This window comes from Dromiciops gliroides, chromosome 2, assembly GCF_019393635.1.
Source record: "Dromiciops gliroides isolate mDroGli1 chromosome 2, mDroGli1.pri, whole genome shotgun sequence".
NCBI classification, from domain to species: domain Eukaryota; kingdom Metazoa; phylum Chordata; class Mammalia; order Microbiotheria; family Microbiotheriidae; genus Dromiciops; species Dromiciops gliroides.
The window spans coordinates 238,996,738-239,007,338 of record NC_057862.1 but is presented as its reverse complement, the minus strand read 5'-3'; the positions used below and the strand labels follow the sequence as shown (position 1 = coordinate 239,007,338).

The 10,601-nt window shown below is 42.9% G+C and overlaps 1 protein-coding gene across 5 annotated transcripts in view; it reads left to right on the top strand.

Annotated features, from left to right (window-relative positions):
• Nucleotides 1–4,882: 4,882 nt before the first annotated feature.
• Nucleotides 4,883–10,601, top strand: part of RBM25 (RNA binding motif protein 25) — a 53,977-nt gene continuing 48,258 nt past the window's right edge. For 2 of the 5 annotated variants that reach the window (XM_043982723.1, XM_043982720.1), the window contains exons 1-2: nt 4,883–5,092; nt 6,293–6,462. In XM_043982723.1, the coding sequence (XP_043838658.1) occupies nt 6,460–6,462 (3 nt within the window). In that variant the 5' untranslated portion in view covers nt 4,883–5,092; nt 6,293–6,459. The remainder of the gene's footprint in view (nt 5,093–6,292; nt 6,463–10,601) is intronic. The other 3 variants (XM_043982724.1, XM_043982722.1, XM_043982721.1) reach the window with 2 other exon arrangements.

Genomic DNA, 10,601 nt, shown 5'->3' with positions numbered 1-10,601 from the left:
ACAAAGACCAAAGAAAAGAGGGATTAGAGTTTTGGGCAACATGAAATTAGGTTCAGAAGACTATGAAGGAGTCAGACAAGTAGGTGTACCAAATGAACACCAAAAGAATATCTAAAACAAAGATTCTTAACTTAGGGTCTGTGGACTTGGTTTATTTTGATAACTGTATTTAAATATAATTGGTTTATTTTGCAATTCTAAGCATTTTATGAATTTAAAAACATCCTGAAGAGGGGTCCATAGGTTTCACCAGACTGTCAAAGGGGTCCATGATACAAAAAAGGTTAAGAACTCCTGATCTAGAAGGAGGAAGTGGTCAATAGTATCAAGAGCTGTAAAAAAAGGTCAAAGAGGAAGTCATAAAAGATCACTGAAAATCACTGAATTTAGAGTTGCAAGGGAACTCAAGAAGCCATTTAGTCCAGGCCATAGTCAAAAGGAGTCTCCCCTAAAGCACATGTGAGAAGGAGTCATCCAGTTTTTCACTGAAGTATTATAATGAAGGGAAATCTAGAATTATTCCAAGGAAGCCCATTCAACTTTTGGACAGCTCTAATTGTTAGAACATTAAGCTAAATTTGCCTCCTGCTAACTTCAATCCATTCTTCTTGGTTCTGTCTTGTGGGGCAGAACTGAACAAGTCGAATACTTCTTCCACAATGCAGCCTTTCAAATACTTGATGACTACTACCTTGTCCCTACTTGAGTTTCTCTTTTCCAGGTTTTCCTCAGTTCTTCCAAATGATTCTCCTATAACATATACTCAAGGACATTTACCATTGTTTGCTCTTCTCTGCTCCTTGACTTTCTTCAACTGTGGTACCCCAAACTGAAGAAAATACTCTAGATATGATCTCACTAGGGCAAAGTACAGAAGGGCCATCACATTCTTATTCCTAAAAACTACTCTTCTCTTCATGCAGCTCAAGAATGCATTAGCTTTGGGGGCAGCTAGGTGGCGCAGTGGATAAAGCACTGGCCCTAGATTGAGAAGGACCTGAGTTCAAAGCCAGCCTCAGACACTTGACACTTACTAGCTGTGTGACCCTGGGCAAGTCACTTAACCCCCATTGCCCCGCAAAAAAAAATAAGAGAAAGAAAAGAATGCATTAGCTTTTCTTAGTTGCCTCATTACATTACTGGCTCATGTTGAACTTATAGACCATGAAAATTCCCATATCTTTTTCAGATAAATTGCTGCAGTTATCTCTTCCCTAACCTGTACCTGTGAAATTTATTTATAAGAAGTCACCTGTGATATTGGAAAGGGGTTTCAACAGAAACTGGGGATGGAAGCCAGACTGCATGAGGAGGAATGGGTGAAGAGTGTAGAACTAAAAGCAAAGAGTGTAGACTACTTTTTCTACTAGATTAGCAGAGAAAAGGAGGGATTATACAGCACAGTATCTTGGAAGAATGGCAAGGTCAAGAAAAGGGTTTTTTATGCTAAGGAAGATTTAAACATGTTTGTAGGCATCAGGGAAGGAGTTAGTAGAGGAATAGACTGATCAATGGAGCAAGGTTCCAGAGCGGGCAGAAGGGGGATATTTTGACATATGCTAAATAATTTTTTTTCTTTCTTTTTGGCAGGGCAATGAGGGTTAAGTGACTTGCCCTGGGTCACAAAGCTAGTAAGTGCCAAGTGTCTGAGGTCGCATTTGAACTCAGGTCCTACTGAATCTGGGACAGGTGCTTTATCCACTGCATCACCTAGCTGCCCCTAATAATTTTTCTAAATTACAATTCTGACCCCATTTTCTTTTTTTAACATTAAGCCAGTTTCAAGAACTCTCAGTGGCTTTTCCTTTTCTCTAAATGCAAACTCTTTATATTGGCATTTGAAATCCTGGTAATCTTCCAGCCTAACCATCCCAAATTATCCCTCTGTACATATTTTAAGTTCTAGCTAGTCTGGTCTACTTGTTATTCATTCTGCAAACTTAATATTCATCTACTTCCATGCCTTTGTACAAGCTGTCTTCCATGCCTAAAATGTACTCCTTCCTTAACTTGGTCTCTTAGAATACCTAGTGATGTCATTCAATAATTAGTTCACACCCTCATCAAATTATCAAATAAATATATTTACAAGTATTCTAGTAGAATGTAAACTTGACATCAGGGACTACTTTTTGTTTTTATCTTTGTATCCCTATCATCATTGAGTACCAGGAACTTAGTAGATGCTTAGGAAATGCTTGTTGAATGGATGGGTATAAACAATAATTGTTGTTTGGTTGTTTCAGTGTGTCTAACTCTTCAAGACCCCATTTGGAGTTTTCTTGGCAAAGATATTGGAATGATTTCCCATTTCCTTTTCCAGCACATTTTAGAGGTGAGGAAACGGTGGTAAACAAGATGATTTGACTTGTCCAGGATCATACAATTAGTAAATGTCTGAAGCTGGATCTGACCTCAGGAAGATAAGTTTTCCTAACTCCAGGCTTGGTATTCTATCCACTGTGCCACCAAGCTACCCATAAATGATAATAATAGCTGGCATGCATGTAGTACATCAAGATATTCAAAGTGCTTTACATATATTATCTCATTTGATTTTTAAACACTGTGATACAGTGATACAGTAATCCCCATTTTACAACTGAGGCACAGTTCAGTTCAGTTCTGAGGCTAAGGATGATTAAGTGATGTGTCCAGCAAATAGTGGTTAGCTTTCAAGAGGACCACACTGTCCACTAAGACTGAAGCAAAGACCATATTAAGGTTTTTAGGGGAAAACAGGAAATGAGAAAGCCTAAGTCTCTTCTGATTTCAATTTTCTCAGTAAAATAGTAGGCCACAGGACAACAGAAGTGGGCTAGTTCAAAGCTTTTTTTTTTTTTTTGGTGAGACAATTGGGGTTAAGTGACTTGCCCAGGGTCACACAGCTAGTAAGTGTTAAGTGTCTGAGGCTGGATTTGAACTCAGGTATTCCTAACTCCAGGGCTGGTGCTCTATCCACTGCACCACCTAGCTGCCCCGAGTTCAAAGCTTTTTAAACTGTGGCTCACCACCCCATGTGGGGTCACTTAACTGAATGTGGAGGTTGTGAAAAATTTGGCAACAGTAAAAGGTTATCTATACCTATCTTATATACCTATATACCTGGGGTCCTGTAAAAATTTCTCTGGTGATAAGGGGTAGTGAGTGGAAAAAGTTTAAGAAGCCCAGGTCTAGTTCACCCCCCCTCATGCAGAAAGTATAAGAGTCCCTGTTCACCTTGGTGCATGGATTTGAACTCAGGCCCCCTGATTACAAATCCTGCGTTCCAGTATACCACAATGCAAGAGGATCAAAGGAATTAAGAGCCTGAAGAGACCTTAGAGGTTATCTGTTGAGGGTTGTGTTTATGGATACCTTGCAAGTGGGACCTAATCAAATCAGATAATACATAAAAAGTGTTTTGCAATCCTCAAAGCATACCAGCTTTTATTAATCCTTTATAGAGGAATTAGAGAAAACTCAAGAGAAATGCTAAGTTAGCATACAGCAAAGAGCACAGGATTTGGGTCAGGGGTGACAAATGAATATTAATCAGGATGATGAGGGGTCTTGTGATGGTGTGGCATGAAGATCAGCTAAAAGAACTGAAAATGTTTATCATGGAGAAGAGGAGAATTGGGTTGGAAGTCAGGGATGATAGGAACTGTCTTCAAGTATTTTAAAGTTAGTCAAATTGCTTGGCACCGGGGAGAAGAACCAGGAGCAATAGGTTGGCAAAAAACCTGGAGGTTATGGTTTAAAACTTCCTAACAATTAGTTATAAAATATCCTTAGCTTCCCGTTCCCTGCACCTCTTCCTTCAAACTCCCTCTCCCTCGTCCCCCAGAAGTCAATTTTGGGTTCACTTTCAGTTTCTAAGGATGAAGACGAAGGAGATAAAGCTAAGTCAAGATCCGGAACAGCCCCCACCCTGGGGAAGGTCCCAAAAGAGAAACAAGTGATTACCAGATCGTATGCAAATATCACCATTATGGTAGATGTAGTTGACCTTTCAATTCAAACACTTATTAGCCGTCAGAACCAGTTAAATTTAACTTTTCAGTCCCCCAGCCAACTCCTTAGTTAACACGGTAACTTGCAAACCAGGCGTCTACGTATAATGGGAGAGGGCACCAATAGACATCACTAATCCGACCAAACCCTTCCCCCACCCCACTACCAACCACCCCTCCCCGCAAAATACTCCAAGTGAGCTCCCTCATAAGTTACATGGGTCAACATCAGAACCCCGCGTTTGTGTGGGCCCCAGGGACGAGTGTACTGCTTAGGACCCAGTCCTATGACCCCGCGGCCAGTACTGACAGGCCCTACACAGCTGACCCAAGCCTCCGAGATCCCTTCCAGCTTTGATCCCAAGGTCGAACCAAAGCCCTCTATTCTGGTTTTTCTTTTTCTTTCTTTTTTTTTCCACCAACCACAACCTGGGGCAATTACTTCTTGCAGAAGGAACATCTGAAAGTGGCCAAGGCTCTGACTTCTGGTTGGGATCGTTGGCTCTTGGAGTCCAATCCCAGGAGCTATCAGCAACTCCTCTTGGGTAGGGCATCACAGGGGTTATCTGGGAGTTCCCCTTTTGGGAAAAGGAGCTTCGTCGAGATGCTCAACGACCCAAGTATGGCCCAATGTCACGAGTAGCGGGAGTTTCCTTCAGCAGTTTATTCTTTCACCCACCTTGACCTCAAGATGGCGTCAAGCCGTCGTGAACACCAATCGGCCCCAAGCAAAGATGGCGGCGAGCGACGGAAGTTACCGCCCCCTCGATCCGGGCCTTTCTAGCCTTCCCAGCCGTCTCTATGATTATCCGCCTCCTGCGTGGTGCGGCGTCGCTCAACGGAGGCGACTCTTGAAGGCGCTGTTCTCTATGGTTCCCGCCTCCAATTCTTTCGGGCCGCAGTGCACGCCGGCCTAGCGGAGGACGTCCGAGAGCACCCCGCGCAGCGCGGCTGGCTCTGCGGCCTATGCGAGCAGGCAGGCGCCTCGGTATCAATCATACGGGCGAACGGCGCGCAGAAAGTCCAGGACCGGCCACGGCCACTCGTAATCCGGAGCCCCAGAGGCCGCAAAGACGGTACCATTTCCTCAGCGGCGGGTGAGTGGGCGCCGCGGAGCGCACGGGACGGGAGGGAAGCGGAGCTGAGAGAGGCGGGCTGGGCCCGGCCCCGGGAAGGGAGGCAGGAAGGCGGGCGGCGGCGGCGGCGGCGAGTGTCGGAAAGGGCCCGGGGACAGGAGAGTAGACGGGGACCAGACTTCAGGTCGCCTCTGTCTCTACCGCCTTAAGCTAGCGGCCCCGGTTCGGGCCAGGCAGCCCCTGTGGAGACCCCCCAAGCCTTTTGGCAGGGCTTTGCAGCCCATTTGGCCTGGTGCTGCCCGTCCCCGCCGCTGAGGGGCCCGGCTGCCCTGCCACGAGGAGGTGGGTGGGTAGGCATTCCCCCCCCACCCCGCCCGTTCCTCCCCTTCTCAGCCTCTCCCCAACCCCAATCTCTCAGCTTGCCCCACACACGCCCTTGCAAAGTGTATGCCCGCTGCTACCAACGGACTCCCCTCCTCGTCTTTCTCAGTCAGTGATCTGAGCCCCACCCCCATCCTGCCACCTCCTCCTTTTAGCCCCCAACACCCCTCCCAATATTGCCCCCCCCTCCCCCCCAACTCATCACTCCCCCATGGACGCATACAGCGATTCTCAGCAGGGCCTTGTAGGAGCCATCGGGGTTGATTTTGAATTGACAGAGTTCTGCCCTTTAAACTTCACCCTACCTACCATTCATTCCAGGCACCTGCCATTCTCCAAAACATCCTGATGCTTCATCATCTTCCCTGCCCCCCCCACACTACCCCACGTCCCTCCAAAAAACCCTTCCTTTTTTCCCCCCTTTTCCTCTTCCTCAGTAGCTCCCTTCTCTCCTTTCTTTGGTCTGGAGTCCAGTGTGACATCTTTAAATACTTAAGGCAAATATATGTATGTATAGATATAGGTATCATTCAGTATTCATTAAGCTCCTACTATGTGCCAGGCCCTGGGGGTACGAAGAAAAGCAAAAGCCAGTCCCTGCTGGCTAGGAGCTCACAATCTAATGGGGGAGGGGGAGGGGAGATAACATGCAAACAACTATAAGAAGACTAGTTCCCAAGTAGTGTAATGTAAATTTATAACAGGAAATTTCGGGCAGTGTGAGGTGGACAAAAGAAGCCAAGAAGGGTTTCCCTCTTGGGCTTGTTTTCTTAGAATCTTAGAATTTTAGACTTGGAAGGGATCTTAGACATCATCTAGTCCAACCTCTTCATTTTACAGATGAGGAAACAGAGGCCCAGAGAGGCAAGTGGTTTGCCCAACATCATGCAGCTAGTTAGTGGCAGAGCTGAGACTAGAGGCTAGATCTGCTGACTCTGTCTGCTCTTTCCACTACACCAGCTCCTGGACCTGACTGCCACAGTAGGATGAAGTAATATGAATAAAACATGGTAATATCAAGTAGTTGTTAATGTGGGAGGGGACTCTTTTTTTCAACAAAAAGTAATCAAAGGTTTTTCCTTTTTTAAAAAAAACATCTTGACATTTTGAGTTTTTAAAAGGTCATATTGAAAGATAATACAAAGCGCCCCGCCAAGAGAATTCAGTAGGTCATCTAGTCCCATCTTTTACCATTCAGTTATATATGCCTTATCCTTAAGTATTTCCAAGGAAGAATATAACTTCGTGATATCCTTGACAACTCAATTGGTAGTCTAAATAGACTTTTTAAAAAACCCAACATTTAATGTCCTTTATTTCTACACTTGAAACTAGTTACTGGTTTGTGTCCTTGTTGATTTTGATTTTTTGGTGGGAGGGGAGCAAAGGGTGGAGGTTAGTTTCTTTCTTTCTTTTTTTCAATTTATTAGATTTACTTAGTATTTAATCACTTTCTTGATCCTGGAAACACAAAGGCAATAATGAAGCATTCCCCTGCCTTCAGTCAGTAAACTTTTATGTGCTTGCTAAGTGTAAGGAACTTATGGTAATAATGTCTGGCAATTGAGAGGCAAAAGTGGAACAGTGTTTGCACTCTGAACTTTTTAGGAAAGATGTATGAATATAAGTAATTTAGGGAGGAAGAGTACCTGGGGTGGGTGGTAAAGGAGGGGTAAGGGTGTGAGAGGATGAGAGCAACCCAACGTTTCATGTGGAAGGTGAGTCTTGAAGAAAGCCTGTGATTTGTTGTTGGGAAGAGGGATGGGGATGGGGGTGGGGCGGGGTGAGAAGGGAGTACGTTTTAGCTAGTGCACACTCTGGAAACTGGAGATGAGGTGTCCTGTTAGTAGAAGACAGGTTAGGAAGGGGCTAGGTGGAATGAGTTTTGAATGTCAGTGGATCTTAGAAGCAACAGGGGAGTCAATGAAGTTTAAGTTTATCCAGTAAGGGTGGTGAGGAGTTTATATTCTGTTTGGGGATTATGGAAAGGAGATTCCAAGACACAAGGTAATTTGAGGAGAGAAAAATAATAACATTTGAAGGGTGTTTGTGTAGGAAGTAGCACCTCAGCTGAGCCTTGAAGGAAGGTCATGGATTTCACAAATCTCAGAGAGGCATAGAAAATTATCTAAGAGGTCATCCAGTTAAGCTCATAATATGGATTTTCAGAGCTGGAGATGAGGAAAGTGTATTCCAGGAATGAGGGATGGTTTGCACAAATACAATGGATAATATGTTGAATTTGGGGAACAAGCAACCAGTGTTCTAATTTGGTTGGAACATAGTGCTCACAAAAGGGGAGAAATGTGAAATTAGGCTAGGAAGACAGATTGGATTGAGATAATAGAAGTTTTAGGTGCAAAGGGTAAATGATTTGAACAACGAAGTGGCACTGTTAGGTCTCTGATTTAGGAAAATTATTTTGACAACTTTGTTGGGAGGTGGTATAGAGAGAGTAGAGACTTAGAAACAGACTAGTTAAGAGTCCAGGAGAGGGGCAGCTAGGTGGCACAATGGATACAGCACCAGCCCTGGAGTCAGGAGTACCTGAGTTCAAATCCGGCCTCAGACACTTAACACTTACTAGCTGTGTGACCCTGGGCAAGTCACTTAACCCCAATTGCCTCACTTAAGAAAAAAAAAAAGCGTCCAGGAGAGGTGGTAAGGGCCTAAAGTAGGAAAAATAGAGATAAGGGGAAAAATACTAATGTTGTAGAGGTAAAGTCATCAGTTCATGGCTGCTGGTGGAATATGGGGAATGAGGGAGAGGGAAGAGACAAGGATTATTCTGAGGTTATATGAACTTATGTGATCAGGAGGATTGTTCGTATCTTTGACAGAAATAGGGAAGTTCAAAGAGTGACAGCTTTAGGGAGAAAGATGACAAATTCTGTTTTGGATATGTTGAGCTAAAGAGATTCCTTGAGATGTCCAAGTCCAGGAGGTAGTTGGTAATGTAGAGCCGGCATTCAGGAGAGGGACTTAGGAATCATTCTTAGGAACCATAGGAACCTGTAAGACTTCCAAAGGAGATAATAGAGAGGACCCAGAACAGCCTTAGGAGGCATCCGTGTTAGGGACTGGGAGTTGGATGACGAACTGGAAAAGGAGGCAGAAAAGCAGTAGCTGGATAGATAGAAGCCAAAGGTAGAGTAAATATTTAGGACTAGGACAGAGTGTTCAGCAGTGTAAGAAGCTTTAGAGAAGTTCAAGAGGATGAGTATCAGATTTATTATTTATTTTTATTCTGAACTTAAGAAACATAAAATAAAATGAACTTTTACATATTCAAGGTAGAATAGAAAGCACTGTAATGAAACTGAATATCTGTTATGTACAGCTTTTCCTTTTATTTATATATATCAACTTCAACATGTAACTTTCAAAGCTATCTCGCTTGTCCGTTTCCTTCTGAATTTCCATCTATTTTCTGTGCACTAAAAAAATGCTTCAGTGACCCTCTTTTCTTTTTCTTTCTTTTTTTTTTGAGGGGGTAACCTGTCCCTAACATTTCCCCCTACCCTCCAGCTTCCATTTCTTCCCTCAAATTGAAAAAATCCCTTGTAACAAATCTGCATCAGCAAGCAAAACAAGTTTCTACATTGGCTGTGTCCAAAAGTATATACTGTACATCTCTGTTAGGAGGTGGGCAACATACTCATCATTGGCTCTCTGGAATTGTATTTGCATTGATCAGAGTTTTTAAGTATTGTGTCGTTGTATAAATTGTCTTTCTTACTCTGCTCATTTCATTTGGCATTAGTTAATACAGGTCTTCCCCAGGTTTCTCTGAAACTGCCCCTTTTGTCAGTTCTTATGGTGCAGTATTCCATTACACTGACTCACCACAACTTCCTATTCCATTTCCCAAGTGATGAATATCCTTTAGTTTTCAGTTCTTAGTCATTACAAAAAGAGCTAATTTAAATATATATTTTTACATATGTGTCCTTTTTTTCTTTTTCTTGATCTCTTTGGAGTATAGGCCTACTACTATACCTCTGGGTCAGTTTCTACAATTGGGCCAAATGCACTGTTTGGTGACTTTTGGGGCACATAGCTTTCCAGAATGATTGGAGCACTTCACACCATTAGTGCATTAGTGTGCTTGTTTACATGCAGCTACTTCAACAATTATCATTTTCCTTTTTTTGTCATCTTTGCCAGTCTGATGTGTGAAAGGTGGAATCTCAGGGTTGTTTTAATTTTACTTTTATTAGTGATTTGGAGTGTTGTTGTTTGGTATTGTGGTTAATATAGCTTGAATTTCTTCCTTTGAGAACCTCAGTTCATAGAGGATCAAATTTAGCAGTTAAGAGATCATTGGTAACTATGGAGAGGCAATTTCAGTAACTAGGATGGGAAAACTGATTGTAAGTTCTTAAGTGTGAGTCGAAAGGAGTTGAATCTGATACAGTGGAAGGAGTGCTGAATTTGGAGTCAGAGGACCTGAATTCAAATCCTAGCTGTGCTACTTAATATGTGTGGGAACTTTGACAAGTCATTTAACCATTCCAGGTCTCAGCTTATTCCTCTGTAAAATGAAGGACTTGGACTAGATGGCCTCTAAGGCCTCTTCCAGTTCTAAATCCATGATCTTATGTGAGAATAGGAAGAGTGAGGATGGTTTCAAGGACATTTGAAGAGGTGGCTGGCCTGGATGGGGATTGCCTCTTCTCTAGTAATTAGGTTAAATGAAACATGAAAGGACAGGTGAAGATGTTGAGGTTTTGAGGTGTGGCATAGGTATAGTGAAATTGAATGGCCATGGCTTTTTTCAGTAAAAAGGAAAGAAGAGAAATAAATAAGCATTTATGAAGTGACTACTACATGCTTTGCTGAGCATTTACAGTTATTATCTCCTTTGATCCTTACAACAACCCTGCAAAGTGGGTGCTATTATCTCCATTTTACAGTTGAGGAAATCGAGATTAAATGACTTGCCCAGGGTCACACAGCTAGTAAGTGTCTGGGGCTGGATTTGAATTTGTGTCTTCCTGACTTTTTCCTTTAAAAAAAATTTAATCCCTTTTTATGTCAGTCATTTCTGAGTATACTTTCCCCCCCTTTTAATAGAAAAACAATTAAGCAAAACCCAACTGACACAGTGAATTCACCTAGCAGCATATGTAACATTTCACCTTTATGA